The sequence below is a fragment of the Poecilia latipinna genome, unplaced genomic scaffold (assembly GCF_001443285.1).
Source record: "Poecilia latipinna isolate Pla-1442-1.1 unplaced genomic scaffold, P_latipinna-1.0 Scaffold1676, whole genome shotgun sequence".
In the NCBI taxonomy this organism is placed as follows: domain Eukaryota; kingdom Metazoa; phylum Chordata; class Actinopteri; order Cyprinodontiformes; family Poeciliidae; genus Poecilia; species Poecilia latipinna.
Window position 1 is genome coordinate 58073 of NW_015114292.1, and position 19245 is coordinate 77317.

The 19245-nt window shown below is 38.0% G+C and overlaps 2 protein-coding genes across 2 annotated transcripts; both read left to right on the forward strand.

Annotated features, from left to right (window-relative positions):
- Positions 1 to 938: 938 nt before the first annotated feature.
- On the forward strand, positions 939 to 2620 carry LOC106964461 (interferon a3-like). The gene is made up of 5 exons (XM_015060003.1): positions 939 to 1095; positions 1186 to 1269; positions 1363 to 1512; positions 1635 to 1721; positions 2482 to 2620. The coding sequence occupies exons 1-5, from the start codon at positions 964 to 966 to the stop codon at positions 2578 to 2580; spliced, it is 552 nt and encodes a 183-aa protein (XP_014915489.1). The 5' UTR covers positions 939 to 963; the 3' UTR covers positions 2581 to 2620.
- Positions 2621 to 4685: 2065 nt separating this feature from the next.
- plekhm1 (pleckstrin homology domain containing, family M (with RUN domain) member 1) lies at positions 4686 to 18738 on the forward strand. Its single transcript, XM_015060006.1, has 12 exons — positions 4686 to 4899; positions 5635 to 5723; positions 8625 to 8866; positions 9012 to 9668; positions 10344 to 10842; positions 12157 to 12295; positions 14693 to 15667; positions 15896 to 16041; positions 16667 to 16860; positions 17027 to 17090; positions 17185 to 17342; positions 17518 to 18738. Exons 2-12 carry the CDS (start codon positions 5670 to 5672, stop codon positions 17630 to 17632), a joined length of 3243 nt encoding a protein of 1080 aa, XP_014915492.1. The 5' UTR covers positions 4686 to 4899; positions 5635 to 5669; the 3' UTR covers positions 17633 to 18738.
- Positions 18739 to 19245: the final 507 nt, after the last annotated feature.

Consider the following 19245-nt stretch of genomic DNA (forward strand, 5'->3'; position numbering starts at 1 on the left):
GGGGCCTCTCACATTTTTTTCCTTTTTTTTAAAAAAATTTTTTTTTTTTTTTAAAAAAAAAAATTTTGGTTTTTTTTTTTTTTTTTTTTTTTTTTTTTTTTTTTTACACATTTACTTATCTAATCTATACTTCATTTTCTCCAGGGTGCCTATTCTGGTGAGGCAGATAAATATTTTTTAGATGTAAAAGGTAGACTCAACAACCAAGAAAACAAAAACAACTAGTTTTAAATATTTCTACTGGGGGAAAAAAGGAAACAAAACAATACAGACGCATAATCAAAGAAAGTTCAGACATTTTCACTGCAGGTGCTAATGCAAGGAAGGTGCAAGGAACTGACAGTACGAAATGTCCTGCAGCACCTGATCAATATACGGGTTCGAAACGTACTAAACAGTTCGTTACTTCCCACCGGTGTCAATTTTGTTCGTCTCTCTGTTTCTTACCTGAGCCCGAGTTTGGATCAGCTAACTCTTTTATCTTATACAGGAAACGTCATTCCGTACCTTAGAAATTAGTATCTAAATAGTTGTTTTTAATGGATATGGAGTAAATTCAAGAACAAAGTGTGGTCTATTATCATTCTAATGGACGTATAAGCATGCCTTATGCCATGATGACCCTGAGGATAAATGTATTTCAATAAAAGTCACCACGTTCATCTTGTTTTGAAATGTCCACTGCTGCTTTTGTGGTCTGAAATGTTTAAATTATTTCAGATCATAGCATGATTATTTCACTCCTTCACTCGGATTTACACCACACCACCTCACGAGCTAAACAATGTTCGTTTTCTACCTCTCCGCCGCTTGGCTTTTCCCCGCAGGTGTGTCTGGAAAGCGAAATCTGTTCGCTCTGGTTTAAATGCTCCGCTGCGGCTCTGCTTCAACACAACAACACCAGGAGACAGCCGAGTTCGTATACAAAGAAGCTTTATTGTTTAGTTAAAGGACAAAGTCAAGATGCTGAGCAGGATTTTCATCGCTTGTGTGTTTCTCGGTCTGTTCTGCGCATGCTCCGCGCTGAGCTGCAGGTGGATGGAGCACAGATTCAGACCGTACAGCGAAAACTCTTTGGATCTGCTGGATATGATGGTAAGAGACCAAATTTTAAGATTTTTTGAAGTTCACCTAATGTGTAAAAATGTATTTAATGTCTGACGTGTGTGTCTGTGTGTGCTGCAGGCGAAAAACATGACTAACAGCACTGATGGAGAGAACACTGTGCCCTTCCCTGATCATCTTTACAGTCAGGCATCCAAAGCATCAGTAAGTCCTCTACAGCTTATGATTTATTGTAGATGAGACAGCAATTATTCTTTCAGTCATCTCACAGTTTTCCTGTTCTTCCTCTTGTTCCAGGCTGAAGGTAAACTTTCCTTCGCAGTTCACATCCTGAAGGAGGTTTCTGCCCTGTTTGAGGAAGATCAAAGCTCTGCATCATGGCAGGAGGTCACAGTGGAGAACTTTCTCAATGTCGTCAACAGACAGGCTGATGAACTTCACTCATGTGTAAGTTCACCTCGATTCAGATTGGATATGTTTCATAACAATTTAATGTAAACACATCTCACAACAAATTTACAAAACATAATCTATAAACCTGACTTTTTTTCTCTCTCTAATTATTTCAGATTAAAGGTCATAGCCACATGAAGAAGAGAAACACCAAGCTGCACTTGTATTTCAAGAGGTTATCCAATGAAATCCTGGCGAAAATGGTCAGTACAAATTACTTTTCTGCTGCAGTTTCTAAACTGCATAATGTAATAATCTCATCTCCAGGATTAGAGGACTTATGTCTCAGCGAAATCTAGAGAAACTCATCCATGCGTTTATCTTTAGTTGCATTGATTACTGCAACAGCATTTTCACAGGTCTGCCCAACAAATCAATCGAACAGCTGTAGCTGGTCCAGAACGCTGCTGCTTGCGTTCTCACTAAAACCAGGGAGATAGAGCACATGACACCAGTTTTAAAGTCCCTACACTGGCTCCCTGTAGCTCAAAGAATAGACTTTACAATACTGTTGTTGGTTTATAAATCACTGAACGGCTTAGCACCACAATAAATTGTTGTACCAACCTTCCAGACCCTTCAGGTCTTCTGGTTCTGGTTCTGGTTCTGCTGTGCATCACCAGAACCAGAACCAAACGTGGAGAAGCAGCATTCAGCTTCTGTGCACCACAAATGTGGAACAAACATCCAGAAAACTGTAAAACTGCTGAAACACTGAGTGCCTTTAAATCTCAACTAAAAACCTGTTTAGAGTTGTATTTGAAACTTAATCAATTACGAATTTAATGATGGCATTTGACTTAATATAATGTTTTCATTGTTGATTCAATGTTGCATGATTTTGTGTTTTTGTTTATGATGTGAAGCACTTTGAACAGCCTTGCTGCTGAAATGTGCTATACAAATTGATTGATTGATTGATTGATTGATTGAATAATAATGATAACACTGTTGTGTCTTCAGGGCCACAGTGCTGACGCCTGGGAGCTGATCAGGAGGGAAGTCAAAGTTTGTCTAATCAAAGCAGACCTCCTGGTTTCCTCTCTGCTCCCCTCCAACTAAAATATTGAACATGGATGTCACATGAATTATTTATTTATTTATTTATTTATTTCAAAATTATCATGTGTTTTAGAACTACTGATTGTGACGACACTGATATGTATCATTATTTGTGCAGTTTCTTTATTTTTATTTTATTTCTCTCATCTTTTGATTGCTTTGTATTATTACCTTTCATAATAACTTTTATTTATTTATTTATTCATTCATTCATTTATTTATTAACTATGTTAGCTATGTTGGCATTTTATGTATTTCCATTTGTTTTGAAATCATTGTAAATCAATTGAAATCTATCATAATGCACTGTTATAAACATGTAAAAAAAATAATAAAATGATCTCATAGTCAAGTAAATGTGTTCTCAGCTTAAAAATGACTTTGTAAACCATTTACCACAAAACGTTTTCGAAATATGACTTGCAAAACCAATGACTTGCAACCAAAACTTAAACGCATTATGTTAGGATTTTTTTTTTTTTTAGACAGACTATGACATGATTCGAAGTGGTAGAAAAATAATACCTTATTATAATTTATATAGAGATTAAATACAGTAAAGTGTTCTTTAATTGGGCTTTATTGATATCATGTTGTCAAAATACCTGCGACTTTTTTATCATTTGTTGGTGTTTGACATTCAGGTCTTCCTTTAGCTTAGGTGAGTGTCTAAGAAATTTCTGCAATAAGGACACCACAGTTAATTGTTAATTAATTTATCCAAATAATATTTATGTTATCCTAATTTTGATCGATCAGAAGATAATTCGTGGATATTTAGCGCACGTGTCACACAATTTGGGTTAACACCGGAAGCTCATGTTACCAATATGAAAGGGATGAGCCCGCATTTATGAGCCTGATAACGTTGCACTTCCAACTTGCCGCTGGAAAGAATGCGCGATGAGAAGGAATTTGGAAAAACAAATGTTTGACACTGTTTTGATGTTGGTCAATCATATTTGCTTGTAAACATGACGGCAAAATTCTGACAAATTTGGGTAGGATATTTCACCCGAACATTAATGTAACTAAAGTGTTGATTCACTGTTGTTTTGATCATCCAGGAGGGCTAATGATAATTTTATATAAATTTTATTATGAATGAATGTGTCACATTTGAATGAGTTAGTTAGTATTAGACTTATCATTTTAGAAAGTTTCCATTTGATCCATTTAAGGTCTTATCTTAGTGACATCTCTAATGCTAAAGTCAAATGAGTTGATCGTGTTAATCCGGAGACACCTGTTGTCAACCTCGTTTTGGTTTATATGATATTTCTAATGTCACATAAACTTACTTTGGAAGTAGTTTAAACGTAATTTTCAACATTTTTGGGTTCTTGTTTAGCAAACAGTAATATACCAAAGTCAAACTTATAGCTAGTCTATTGTAGTTATTATCTAATTAACCCCTATCTAACTGACGATAAATTAATTCCTCTATCATCATTACACCTAATTATTATTTAATAAGCTCACGTTCATTAATTTAACTAACTTCTTGTGTTTATATAAACAGTATGTTATTATGTTAGATATTTATACTTGATCAAAAGCAATGATGATTTAATTCATTATTAATGCTAGATTAATTTAGGTCACCGAGTGTAAGTAAAACTAAAATTAGTTTTGCCTGTCACAGAACATACAGTTCTCGTCAACCCCATAGAACAACGCAGCTGAGGTGAGTCGTTTAGGTGTCACTCGTAAGGTTCTATTATCTTTCAAAAGTAACGTTTTCGTTTGCGTAGTCGCTTCTAATATAGTTCAATTTCCTCGTGCATTTAAAAAAAAATAGACGTTTATTTAGCTATCTTTAAGCAGCAAAGCTCGGAGGATAGGTTTGTTAAACTAACCACGAGTTTATGGGTTGATAGTGACATTGAAATGTTTACATGGAAGGGTGATGATAAAGACATAAAATTCGATTTCCACCACAGAAATCCGTACAAATCTATTTGTGTATTTTACCATAGAAGATAGATATGTTTAAAATGTTTCTAAAATGTAAATGTTGCTCTAGTGCTGAGCACTCAGGTTTACTCCTTTTAGGAAGTTCATGAAGGCATCAGAGATCGTTTGACTTCCCATGATGCATCGGTTTTCAGTTAGACGGCAACAGGAGGAGGAGTCCCTTGTGTTTGAGGGTCTGTGTTTTTCTGTGTTGTAGTGCTTTTACAGAAAACTATGAAAAACAACTGTACGGACTGAGATTCGTTTAGCTACATGATGTCCTTTCAGTGAGTTTACATCAAGTTCCCGAAGAATATCGACGTGTTTTTGGGAGTCTGGAGAGAGGTTAGCCAAACTGTTTCGGTAAGTTAGCCAACCGATGTGCTAATTTAACGCTGGTTTGCAGCTCTAAAGTCGCTTGTAGGTTACAGTTAGGACAAAGTCCTTTATATGTTGGCCAAGGATTAGACAGAGTATTTTAGTGTTCTGTGGGTTTAGTATGCGATTTTATGTGTCTTGTTGATTGGCATGAAGTCACATAGCTGAACACAGATAATGTAGTGCCAGTGTAAACAAGCTTTCATATTATTTATTTTTTTAGGTCACTTTCTTGTTCTGCTGTTGTCTCATTAGTTGCCCTTTGGGATCGATAAACTATAGTTGAATTGAATTACACCTTTCTGTGTTTGCAATGTAGCTCAGACAATGTTTCCCTGGAAATTTAACTCGCTTGCTGTATTAAAACTCATTTTTTAATTTCGCAGAGGTCATTATTTGATTGAGGAAGTTATTTCTGAAGCTTCTGTAGCTACTTCCCTGCAGACAGACATCATCATTAATCAGTGCCTCACATGACTCAGTTACAAAGCGGTTACTCAAAAAGACCGTGAAACTCCAGCTAGGCAAGAGTGCAGAGTCCCATGACAAGGAAACACAAATAATCTTCTGCCAGTAACAAGTGATTTAAAAAAAAAAAAAGGAAGAAAAGAAACTGGCTCTTCTTCTTTATTAAATTTGGATATCAGATGTACTTGAGACAGTTAGTGAACCACAGTTACTGTAAGTGAGTGTTTAGACTTAGTTTTTGTGTGTTTTAGGGTGCCATGTGAAAATAAACCTTCCCTTGACGTGCCATGCTTGCCACAGAGATGCCAGAAACACTACCAGAGGCCAAAGATGTCAAACAGGTAAAAATCAAAAAATATTTTCATATGCAGTCAAAAGTTTGTGTAAGTTAGTGTCAGTGTTCCCTCACTTCTTCAAAAGCTGCTTCTTGTGAAGTGATTGTGACACTCAGGAAGACCTGTTGTAAATTTTGTTGCTCTAATTATGCTCGAGAACATTCGGGAAGCCTTAAGAGGACTTCTCTCTCAGTATCACTTATTTGCTGTGTTATTATTACGCCGTTAACTTTATCAGGGTTTCTGGAATGTCTTAAATGTCTTGCAAAGTCTCGCATTTCAACCGATCTGTTACATTTTAAGTTGGTATATCTTTGCTTTTTTTTTTTTTTTTTCTTTTCCCCTTGATACTTTTTTAAGAAGTTATTATTTTTGAAATGTACTGGCAGCAGTCATTTGCTCAGTATGTTCCTGTGATGAATTAATATGGGTGCTTTCACGCTCTGATAAAACTATAATGATTCAGGACAAAGATATTGTGCTGCCTTAAATCAGGGCAACAACCAAACCTGTCAGAAGGAATTTGTCATCCGATGCTCAGCCTTTCTTACAAATCTACTAAATAAATTGTTTGCAAAAATTAGCTATATCCAATACAAGTTATTAAGTTATACAATTCACTTATTTTTGAGAATTCATGTTGGTTTTAAATTTAAATCATGATGGCCCTGTAAATATTTTAAAAATATTTAAGTGTTATCTGAGACTTGCAGAAACACTGTTAAACATTACTGGGTGCAAAGTTGACAACTAACGAATGCTGCAAAAGTACATTATAAGAAATGTAAGAGCAGACTTTGATTAGTCAATAATTCTTAGAATGAACTCATATTGTCAATACAGTGTATGACTACTATAACATACAGATAGTTCACTTTTTATCCACTAGCAGCACCATGTGCTTCCTGCTTATAGCTTTCACAGAACTGCTTACCTAACTGGGCCGCTATGTAGTTTTCAGCAGATATGCATTGATCTGACTTCATGATACAACTGCTAGCTTATCTTGATTTCTCTGTAAGAACGGATAATACAAACATTTTTTATATTTTTTGCTGTTTTCTTGATAAATGAAGGGATGAGCTGACTTTGCATTACAGGTATTGTGGCAAAAATAAAATAAGGATTTCTCAAATACAACCAAAAATGACAGGGCTGTCTCTGATATATATTGATACAGTGAAACCCTCCAGGTTCTAGAACAGAGGTTTCTGTACTTATGAAACCCAACTGAAAGATTTACTTTATACCTGGTCATTTGATAGATTAAACTATAGCTCACTAAATTTTTTTTCATATCTTTTTTTTTTTTTCCAAAGATGTCAAACGCAAGTAAAATCTCTGATTTGACTCCTAGGTGTTAGTTTGTTAAGCCATTTATTCACTGTTACTTTACAGGAACCTTAAATTAGCAGTTGTTTTTTCTGAAGATCAGAAGTGATGCTTGCGTGAGATAGCAGGAAGCATACATAACTCTGTGGTTAAGCTGGGTTTTAGTATTACTTCTACTTAGTTGTATACACGGTGCTTCATGAAACATATTCACTTCAACAGCAAACATTTTCTTAAAATGTTCCAATTTGGCAAATTTCTGCATAAATATTGCTTTGTAAATATTTGACCTTTTTCTGGATTTCTGCTTTTGAAATGCTCCACATATGTCTGTGTCAGAAGTATTGTCTTTACCTGTACGATCCATGTTGAACTTCCCAATTTTATGTTTCCCTGGCATAAAGTTTTGATTGACCAAGAGGCTCACGCTGATCTTTTGTGAGAAAGAAAACCTCTTTGGTTTTATTTTAGCTGTCGGAAGGGAACTGAGTAAAAGCGACAGTTCTCACTTGTTGAAGACGTTATTCAGCTTTGAAGAATTTATTGTGATGGGCATTTGTTATTTATATAGGAATAAGTCAATTGTATTTCTGTAAATCGGCTTCAGTACAATGATATGTGGGAGCGTATGCAGATATTTCACTGTGTGGATTAAAAACATGATAATGATCTATTAAAGAAGGAAGTTGCAATATTATCTTTAAAGCAGCTTCAGTCCGTTAGTGTCTTATACAGTTGTGCAGATGCATCAGTTTTAGTTTCTTTTCATTATTAGGTTAATCAAAATAGCATAACGTACTGTTTTTTTGTTTTTTTTTTGTTTACCTCTTTACGAAGCATACAAAAAGAGTAATGTATTATATTGGTATGTCTTTCCAATATAATACATTATATTATGTATAATATAATGTATTATACATAATACATGTATAATACATGTATATTATACATGTATTATACATGTATTATACATGTATAAAGTCACTGACTTCAAAGTCAGTGACTTTGAAGTCAGTCACTGACTTCAAAGTATCCAACTTAACTGATGCAGCTTTAATCAGAGAGGTATTCTCTCTCTCTTTTTCAATATTTTGATCTACTTTATGATGGTCTACCTCATTAAATCCCCCCAAAAATACTTGCAGCTAGATGACTAAAATGTTGAAGCCGTATGAATACTTTTGCAAGACGTATGTTTTGAAATAACAAACGGAAATAAAGTGTTCTTTTAAGAGCAGCAGGAAGCCTCTGCAGTGCTCAGAGGGAAAAGCTGTCACCGATTTCAGTGTTGCTCAAAAGAATCAGCTTTTTCCACAAAGTGTTGCGCAACATTGCTTTGGATTTTATATTGCAGTGATCTCCTTCCTTCCATGTCAGCTGAGACATATGGTATTAGATAACCTGTGCCCCGGATTTCATAAGAATACAGCTTTGACGACAAACTCTAACCCAGAGTACAGTTCTGTGCAAAGGCTGTAAAGCAACCTGCCTCTCATCAGCTCTGTTTGTTATTTTGATTTTATTTGAGGGGGGGGGAAAAGTTGATGTTTCTGTCCGTTCTATTTTCTCACCCAGATCAAAGACAAGTTGGCCCAGTCTCTTAAAGCCCTCCAGAAACGGTACGTGACATCAGACGCCATGGTTACCAGCGAAGACGAGGATGCTAACCTCCTTTGCTCCGCTCTGGAGGCCATTTTCATCCATGGGATCAAGAGCAAGTATATCCGCTCCGAAGCCGGAGGCCGGAATAGGAAGGGTGACCGGGGAGTTCTCCCACAGCCTTATTTCTGGAGCCTCCTCAAGACGGTCACCCACCGGTAAGCAGAAATGGAGAAGTAAATCATTCATAACTGAATGTGAAAACACTAAACGCTAAGATTCATTTATTGAAAAAAAAAAAAACCCAATTGCTATCTGTAAAATTCTTAAACTTGTTTAAAAAAAAAAAAAAACTAATTGCAGTGACGTGATCACGGAGCTGGAGAAGATCAGCTACCTCGGCACAGACGTGGGCCGCTGCAGAGCGTGGCTGCGACTGGCCCTGAACCACGGCCTTCTAGAGTGCTACCTCGCGTCTCTGTTTCGGGAGGACTCCAAGCTGCTCGCTCACTATCAACCCAGTGCCATGCTCCTGAATGCAGAGGAGCGAGAAGTTCTGCTCAGCTACCTCCAGGGTCTGGCCTCACTCACATTCAACCTGTCCTACAAATCCTCTGTCCTTAACGAATGGACCACCACGCCTCTGGCTCTGGCGGGACTCTGCCCACTGTCCCAGGCGGACGCGCTCAATGGCGCAAGCCAGCTCGCCCCGAAGCCCCCGCGCAAGGAATCGTGGGACACTGCGTCTCAGTCGTCGGGTTCATCAGATGCAATGGATGTGCAGAGAGTCTACCCGACTCCTCCGCCTGGCGGAGGGGTTTTGCAAGGAGAAAAGGCGGTGCTGTATTCATCTAATTTGAGTCTGGACACCACAGGGTCCTCCCAGCTCTCCTCCAGCTTGAGCTCCGACAGCTACCTGCAGGGACAGGACCCCCGCAGCCTGAACGGAGAGCAGTGGTCTTCAGGCGACTTGGATGCCCCCATTATTGTCAGAAACTACACCAAAAGGCAGCAGAAAGAGTATGTTTGGTTTGCTATTCTTTGGTTATGTGGAAGGATGAGGCTTGGGGAGGGATTTAACAGGAAGAGTGGAAGTTTTACCTATTTTGATAAAAAAAAATTTTTGGAATGGCAAAACTAAAAGGAGCAGCAGTTATCTAAATAAATCAAACATTTGTAGTGTTTACACAACACTGTTTAAAACGTCTGTTCTTCTGCAATGATGTGAGACTATCATAAATCATTTTAATGCAATTCTTAAGTAATATTTTAAGCAACAAAACTACCAAGCTAAATGTTATGAAACCTTATTGAGTTGTGGAAGGTGATTAGAGGAAAACTTGCGGGTGAGGTGGAACTTAACCGACCTCGTTTTTTGGATTGGTTGAATATTCAACAATAATTATTTTTATATGCAACTTCCTCAATCAAATACAGAGATATGATAAATACTGTAATTTAATACATCATGCATGAAGGGTTCCCTAAAACAATACACAGAAACATGGATGACTTCAGTCTGATACAAATAAGTATCAGATTGATTGTATCAGATCACTATTTCCAGGCTACTCATTCCATATATATTCTAACTTTCATTCCATATAGTCAAACTTGTGACAATATTGACAGTCTACATACAAAATTATATCCTAAATGTTATCTCAACCTGCCCTGACTTGTGTATTTTTTCAGTGTGCAGTCTGATTTCCAAGAGAGTGGACAGTGCAGTCAGGACTCGATGCGTGAAGACTCGTTCGTTTCCAGCACTGGAGGCGAACTTTTCTCGGAGAACACAACGTTCAGCAGCTCAGACAGCGAGAACCAGAGTCAGGATTTGTCAGCACAAGACCCTGAAGAAGAACAACTCCAAAATCCTGACCCAGAGCCACCTCCACCCTCTGATCAGATGCCTTCCTGTGATCAACAACTTAATGTCCAAGCAACACATGAAATGTGCGGTAGTTCCTCTTCCGAATTATGCTCCGACACAGCTGTGATCTCCTCGGTTATTGAACCTACTGAGCCTGTGGAGGAAGAACATGTGGCTGTTGTTCCGAAGAGCGCAGAGCCAGTTGAGGAAATGAAGCAAACGGGTGCTTCAGAGAAGAGAAGCTCCGAGTCCCAAGCACGCAAAGGCTCACAGCGCTCAACGAGCATCATCAGCAGGAAACTGTCTACAGATTCAATCTCAGTAAGTAAATAAAAAAACAGAAATTACTCTGATGAGAATCACAGATAAAGTAAAGCTATAAACATCAAGTCTCTCTTTAAAATCTGCACAGTTAAATCATGTGTATTTTATATAAATGTATATATACACACGCACATACATACATTTATTGTTATTTTGAGTTGCTTTTCATTATAAACGTATTTTAACATAATTATTTCACAGGATGAAAGCAGTGCCACAAACATAATTTTGACATGCATTATTTAGCATTGGACATTATCATGATTAATAATGGATTATTTTATTTTAAGGGAATAGAGTGATTAAGCTTAATAATAATAATCATGTTTTGTGAATCCTCTGTACCTGCAGGTGGTTTTATATGAACAGAAAGATAAACCGTTGGTTCGGAACATGAGAAATGCATCACTTTTTTCAGAAACTAGCATTGATGCTCTTAGTACTTAAAAAAATAAATAAAACTAAGTGTTATTTTGCCTATATAAGAAATTCTAGCAGGTCATTTGAATCAGGAAGGAAAGCAAGTCTCTTTGGAAATGAAAAGATCAGGTGCAAGAGTTGTTTCACGTTACTAACTATCAATTCAGATGGATCCGTGTTCAAGTATCACAGCTTTAATGAATTTAAACTAACTGAAAATAAGGTTTGTTACACAGTTGGTTTATGAGGAAATGGCAAACAGGATGTTTGACTGTAATTTCTGGAATGTCAGTGTGTCATGGTGGAAAAAAATCAAAATAGCTCCTTAAAAAACACGGAAAATGTTGGTTCTCGCTCTAGAAGATTATGAATCGTCTCACTAGCCTTAGTCTGTTGGCCAAAAAAAATTCCCCCCTAAAAACCTTCCTGTTGCTGACAAAGACCATAAAAGTCTCAGTCGGTGTGCCATCGCCGTGCTGATCAGAAATGAAACTTCTTCTGCGGCAGGACAGAAACTTACTCTGTTGCACACTAGAGTAAGTACTGTAAAAGTCTCAACCCTTTATTTTAAGTTAACTTGAGATTTCCAAACAGAGACGACTGCAAGACGTGTTGTAACATCTTCCATGAAACAGAGAAGTTGTGCTTTTGTTGCTCCACCTTGGCAGTTCTGCCAGAGTTAGTCAAATATTGTTGGTCCTTTGCACTTTGTCAAAGTTTCATACACAAACCTCAGACACATGATTTAACAGGAACAAATTTCACAGCGGTTTGCTCAAATGTCAGTCCTGATGTTTTCTTCACATGATCCTGAGTGGGTGATTGTTTTTCAGATAGCTCTGGGGACGTTGCAGTTTTATAACTCGGAATAAAAATAGTCTGTTTTTGCAGAATTCGCGGTCTTGGATTTCTGAGGATGACATCTACAAGCCTGACCTGGTAGTGGTGCCTGATAATGAGGAGGTGTCTCCCACAGCTCACCTGAAGGCTTCCCAGTCTCCTCCCTGTGTCGTCCATCGCAGACAAATAGGTATTTCCCACAGTTTTTAGTAACTGAGACCCCAAAGGTCACAAACATATCAGCACCTCTACAATCAGGACCCATTTTTAACAAAACACCAATCGGTCACTAAGCTACTAGAAATACTGTGTATTGTCCACTTTTCCCATTGGAAAACATAGAAAGCTTTGCAGAAGTCTTCCTAAACCTTCAACTTCTGAAATGTATTTCCATGTTACATGTTGCTAAAACTGGTGATGTGAAATGTTGGTGTCTAGATGTGCAATCTGATAGAGACATACCCCAAAAGACTCTAAATGCAGTGAAATGGATCAATCTATAAAGTATTTACTCAGACGGCAGAATACAAATGCAGACAACACTTTACTTGGTTTTATTTCATAAAACAGTTTTAAAACCATATGTTCCTTCCAGTTCCCAATTAAGCACTACTTTTTGTTGGTCTGTTACATAGAATCCCATTTAAAACTATTTGTGCACCTTGATAACATGCAGTATGCATTTGAAAGGGATTCTACATACAGTACCTGAATTACAGAACTTCTGTATTGTTTAGCTTTCTTGTCAGAAGTGAAATATAGGCATCCAGATTTATCAAAAGAAACTGGTTAACGTTTCCTTAAAACTACTGTGTTTTTTGTGGCATATTAAACATCATGGCAGGTTGTGACAGATTTTGGAGTTATGGGACTTTAGTTAAAGGGGAAAAAAAATCTATGAAAATACAAAGAAGTTTGAAATGGCTTCATTAAGCCTGAAAAACCACTGGTCATATATAGATTTCAAGAATGTCTGAAACAAGCTTGAAAAACTTTGGTATGACTCAGGAATGTTGCGCAGCTTTCTTATCGAATTAAAAACACAAGAGCCCAGTTTAACAAGCTTACGTACGGATCCGTTTATTCATAGCCACTTTCTGATCAACACACACCTACCTGTGTGTTAGGTCACACCTACCTGACTCAAATGCCGTGTTCATGTCTTTTCCAAATTAAGTGTGCCTAAGACAAACGGAGTGTCATCAACTATAAATGAAAGATTCCAAAAAACTTTTCATTGTCAAAAGTATTTATTGTTATATAACAAACTTCAGTTGCATTTCTCTTTTGGAAATTATTTGGGGTGTTTGAAATTATGGCACTGACATATAGCCAAATAAATGTACATATATTAAAGTTTAGATATTTTTTTTTTTAATCAGTGTGAAATTATTTAATTATAACAAAAGAGAGACACATTTTTAACACATCTTTACCAAGTGTACTAATAAAAGTGGATGGAGCTGTTTATATTTTTTTGTCACTCCAACAAAAGCGCAAAGAAAGCAAACAGGAATGGAATCTGTGGAATGACATTACAGTCAAACCCTGAACTAAAATTGTCCAACATGTAAATTCCATTTGGCCTTATGCCGTAAAGCAGCCTTTGTTTCGTAATCTCAGGGAGCGGACACATTCCAATGACATATTATGAGAGTTTTTTGTTGCGAGACGTCACCTGTGTGAGTCGGCTGCACATTCAGTTGAAAAAAATGAAGTCCGAGGAATCGGCTGACCTTTTCTAGTCGTTCTCAGTGAGGTTAACAGAGGTGGCTGATGTCTAGAAATTTTGCTGCTGTGTTTCCACAAAATGTTCTTACCGCTCTGTCATCTTTTTAGTGAAGTGCACCCGTCCCACAACATGGCACCACCATTCCTGTACTTCTGTCTTTTCCCTCCAAATATACCGACGACTATAGTGGTGAAAAAGTTCAGTTTTGCTTTCATCAGATCACAGGACATGTGCAGGATTTCGTTTACTGATGACAACACCTTCTTATCTGCTTCTCCCAGCATATATTCAAGATTTTTGGATTTTGCACTTGGGTTGATTGCACACACTTAAAAACTCTCAGGGAAACAGAACCCATCTGCTTCTTGATCAGTTAGATGGCTGGGCATTTCCCACGGTGTTTATGTTTGCATGTGATTGAACAGGTGAACCTGAGACTTTCAGGAATCCGGAAATTGCATCCAAGGTTGACCAAAAGTTGTTGATCCCTTTGGACTTTCTCATGATGTCATATGTGGAAACTGTGTTTGACTACTATTTAAAGTCAAATGTGAAGCTATAGGAGACTTACAAAGCCATGAGACCATTTAGACTTTCCAGAATTCTTTAAGGACAGTAATTTTGGTGCTTGGGAGATCTGACTTTGGAGAAAGTAATTCTGTAGTGGATTCTCATTATTCAGGGATTTAGCAAGTGGAAATACTTTCGGCAATTCTAACTAAATCTAAAGCAAGAACAAAAATTGTCTGATTTAATGTCACGCATCAAGAAAAAAAGTATGTTTTTTTTTGTTTTTTATACAGTGGTTTCAGCAGTAAGTGTTGAGCCTCTTTTCTTTCTGTTTTTTTGTCGTAGGGCTTTCCAACCCCTTTCGAGGCCTGCTGAAGCTCGGTCACTTGGAGCGACGAGGCGCAGTGGGAATATGGCGCGACTACTACTGCGAACTCTCGCCCTTCGAATTCCGGATGTATCTGAATGCAGAAGATCGGGAATGTTTCGACAACTGCTCCCTTCTGCGGTGCGAAGACATTCGTATCCCGTCGTCGGATGGCCGATTCGAGTTGGCCTTCCCGGGGAAACGGCTTTACCTCCGAGCAGCCAATCAGGACGAGGCAGAGGATTGGGTGGAACGTATATGTGAGGCTGTGAACAAATGCCGACCAACGCCGCACAACGATGAGCACTGGGAAGTGTTGCAAGGATCTGGTGAAAATGGAGTGGATGAGCGTTCGGTTTCGTCTGCTTCCTCTGCTCTCTCAAGCCCCGAGCGACGCATGTCGTCCTCTGACTCGAGCGAGACGGCTCCTCCTGTCCAGGAGTTTGACTGGACTCGAACTACTGACTTAGAAACGGATGCTCTCAAAGAATCCGTTCTGTATCTCTCCACAGATTCTGAAGCCAGGACTTGGGCCCCTCTGGTTGTTTCCCTTTCTCTGGAGGCCCTGAAAGGCTTTCGGGTGCATGAGGAAAGGAAGGTGTTGAGGCTAAGCAATCCCATTGTTGAAATCAGGGATGTTGTTCCAGATGTGTCCTTGGGAGGACCGGCCTTTTTTAAAGTCCTGACGGTGAGAGAGACGCTAAGATTCAGAGCAGAGAATCCCGAGGAAGCTCGGTCCTGGAGGGTTTTGATCCGCGGAGCTTTGGACTCGTATTTGGAGAGCGGAGAGGATGTAATTTCTGAGGAACCTCCTCCAGTCTGGAGCACTGGAGTGAATGGTAAACTGCATAGACTGGTGCAACATAGACTGAAAGAAAGTGGACAGCTTCTGGTACACCTCTACACAGTTCCATCAGAAAAGGGACTGGACGCTCAGAGCTTTAAATGCTCAGGTTTGTTTTTACGTTTGTATGTTTTGCTCGTTGCTTCTCATCTGGCTAAAAGGAAAAATCTTACATTTTTTCCCCCCTAAAAAGTAAAAGATTTTCCAATGTGATGTGAACTAGGCTGTGTGTTTAACAAAAACAAATGTAAACTACTGAGCATTATTGATGAAACCTTTGTGTGTTTGATTGGACAATGCCAGTCATTTGAACGTGTTGTAACTGCATCATTCACAGGCTGCCATCAGCAGATTGGCCCGTCCCGAGGCAGAGCCCGGCTGTGTGAGTTTTCAGGCCAGTACCACTGTGAGGCCTGCCACAAGGGGGACACCACCATCATCCCGTCGCGCATGGTGCACAACTGGGATCTCACCCAGAGAGAGGTAGAAGAAAGTCATTCAGATCACTTTTTATACAGGGAAAGAACCCCATCATAAACCTGATGAATTTGGCTTTTATTAAATGAAACATTTGTTTGTAAATTGTACTGTTAGATTTTATAAGTTGTAAAAAAGAAAAAACAAAACAATGAATTGTCTCATGTTATCTGATTTAACTTGGTGTTTTTTTTTTTTGTTTGTTTTTTTTTTACACATTTTTGTGTCAAGTGGTCATCGGCTACTGTGGTCATTTTTTTGGGTGGGGTGCTGGTTTGTTAGTTCTCCAAACTACTTCTGCTTTGATCTTTTCTTTCCTTTTTTTATATACATATTTCTATTGAATAGAACTATTGTTAGCCGTCAGCCTGAACTGCGTTGAAAAGGGAAGAGATGGAAAACTTTACAAATCCTTTTTAAATAAAATGTCACTTAGAAAAGTTAAGAGGCAGAACTTTAAATGTCTCTGTAGTGGAGAGGTCAATAATTTAGATTTTATTTATTTATTTATTTATTTATTTTTGCGTCAAGCTCCCTCTGATGCTCTAAGGGCTTTACTGCATAGTCTGCCATGATGTATAAAATTGGTTCCCTCCCTAGAGTGTGTCTTTCACGGTTTTTCTCCGTTCAGGTGTCAAAGAAAGCTCTGCGTCTGTTGGCTCAGATAGAGCAGGAGCCTCTGATGAACCTGGAGCTGCTGAATCCAGATCTGATGAGTCATGCAGAATCCATGGCTCAGGCCCACAGCCTGCGAGAGAGGCTGCGCCTGCTGGGCGACTACCTGCTGACGTGCCGCAGCGGAGCCTGCAAAAAACTCCATGCCAAGTGTGTTTGCAAATCGATCAGGGCCTACTTTCACTCTGACCTGATTTTGGCATTTTATTTAGTGGTTTTCAGTCCAGTAAAATGTTAACTTGGACTTAATTCAGATATATGATCATTGTTTTTGCATTTTATTTTAATATTTACTTTATCTCCGTCTTGTTTCCAGAATGGGACAGCGAACTTACCTGTTGGAGTCAAGGGACCTGTACAGTGTTCTGGATTTAAGACAGGTACCGTTTTGTTTTATTTCTTTATCTTTTCATGTTTCTCCGCCCATCTGTAGCCCCAGCAGATCTGAAGGCGTGTATTTGCTCTGTGTTTCAGATTGCAGATGGCCAGTATGGAAACTTCCTGATTTCCCTGGTGCAGCAGGCCTCTAGTCACGTGCTGAACTGCGACCTGTGCACACAGCGAGGTTTCATTTGTCAGATATGCCACTCTAATGACATCCTCTTCCCCTTCCAGTTCGACAGCACCACCAGGTATATTATTAGACTTCTCCACAACTTCCTCCCTAACTTATCTGTGCTCTGAGTTAAATTGAGGGATTGCATGATTTGGGGTTTTCAGATCAAGTTCACCTGTTTTCCTGAGGGAGCGTAAATGCCCCTTTTAACTAAAATTGTTTTCAATGCTTTTCTTTTTTTTTTGATGCAGATGTAAAGATTGTAAAGCAGTGTTTCACCTTTTCTGCAAGACTGAAAAGAACTCTTGTCCTCGCTGTGAGCGAATGAAGAAATACCTGGAGAGAGATCTACAGGACTCCCATTGAACTATTTAATTGCCAACGGAAAAGAGAAGATGACCTTTTATATGAAGTAACCTAAAGTGCAATTACTAGAACGACGAGCCTTCCCCAACCAACTAAACACTGACAAGAGATGCGATGAAGGGGACGCCGTGTTACACTGACTAAAACTTTGCACTATTTAGAGGCCAACATACAGTATGGATGCAGCCAAATAATAACGACAAGTGAATTTGTTACTTCTACAAACACTGATTCAGTCACGGCATCAAAAGAAATGCAGGACAGAGGTGACGACACCTGCCACGAACAGTATCTAACACATTTGTACACTGTCACTGAGTCAAATTCACTTCTCTTAACTGTTACGTAACACGCTACTCTCCATTCAGTTTTTGTTCTGATATAATGCTCACTAGTGGGGATGAAATATTTGAAGCCATTAAAAAGCAGGACTTGAAATGATCTAATGATTTTAGTTGTGCCTTGTGTTTATTTTCAAGCTTGCCACTCTGATGACTCGATCATTTCCTGTTGATTTCAAGCTATCACAGGGCCAAAATGCAGAACAAAGCTGTTTGTATTGAACAGCAAGCATTAAATGTATTGTAATGATATAATTTAGCAAAATGTCTTAAATTTGAAACACAGAACTCTTCTTTACCATACGTTACTTAAATTTCCGAATTGTTTGATTTGGCGCTTAGACTCCCAATTAGATGAAATAAAGTAAATAAATGTACAAAAGATCTTGATTTGCATACATTTTGATTTATGACATTTAACATACTTGCACTTTATCAAAGTTGGATATTCCTCCAGAATGTAGCTGCAATATCTTTAGTTATATTTTACTGTGCAGACTTTTGTCTTTTTGTTTAGATTTTTTGTATATTCTAAATTTTTGCTACTTTGTTTCAATGTCTTCAGTGTGCTGAAATACTAGTAAACATGACTCAAAACTGCCAAGAACAAAAAAAAATAATAATTTTGATATATGCATAACATATCGCATTTAAGAGGAGCATGGAAAATACAGCAGTACTGTTTTTGACAGATTGTTCTTATTTTATGTCATGTGTGATGTATAAAAACGGCCATACTGAAATAAAAGTCTATTGCAATGAGAATTTGGGAATGCCCGTGTGCATTATGTGCTCAGATCTGAATGTTCTGATTAAATGTTAATATTTTAAATGTGATGATTTAAATTAATGGTAACTGCAAAACTAATTTGCATTAACTAAGTAAATGCAATCTCAGTGAAGGTTTTATTTATTTGCAAAAATAAAATAATTTCAGCATTTATTTTTGCCCTTATTCATCCCTTATCTATACCCACTTGTCCTTGCAGGGGGGCTGGTGCCTATCTCCAGCTGTCACTGGGGGCCACACCCTGGACAGATTACCAGTCCATCAAAGGGCCAAAATTACATTCTTTATTACATAATTAAATATAATCAATATTGATAAACAAATGCATCCACATTAGCTAAATGTCTTAGAAAATTCATACAATCAAGCAATTCAAATTTTAAGTCGTTTGGTAAAGTCATATAATACTTTTTCTTTATTATTTAGGCAATTGTTTCTATGTTGAAATGAAAGATGACTAAAACTTAATTGTTGGATGTTAA

Excerpts from the sequence above, each read along its gene's own strand:
- LOC106964461 (XM_015060003.1), top strand. The coding sequence starts at position 964 with ATGCTGAGCAGGATTTTCATCGCTTGTGTGTTTCTCGGTCTGTTCTGC. Across the intron at positions 1,096-1,185 it reads TGGATCTGCTGGATATGATG|GCGAAAAACATGACTAACAG; the intron begins GTAAGAGACCAA and ends TGTGTGCTGCAG. Across the intron at positions 1,270-1,362 it reads GTCAGGCATCCAAAGCATCA|GCTGAAGGTAAACTTTCCTT; the intron begins GTAAGTCCTCTA and ends CTCTTGTTCCAG.
- plekhm1 (XM_015060006.1), top strand. The coding sequence starts at position 5,670 with ATGCTTGCCACAGAGATGCCAGAAACACTACCAGAGGCCAAAGATGTC. Across the intron at positions 9,669-10,343 it reads ACCAAAAGGCAGCAGAAAGA|TGTGCAGTCTGATTTCCAAG; the intron begins GTATGTTTGGTT and ends GTATTTTTTCAG. Across the intron at positions 17,343-17,517 it reads CAGTTCGACAGCACCACCAG|ATGTAAAGATTGTAAAGCAG; the intron begins GTATATTATTAG and ends TTTTTGATGCAG.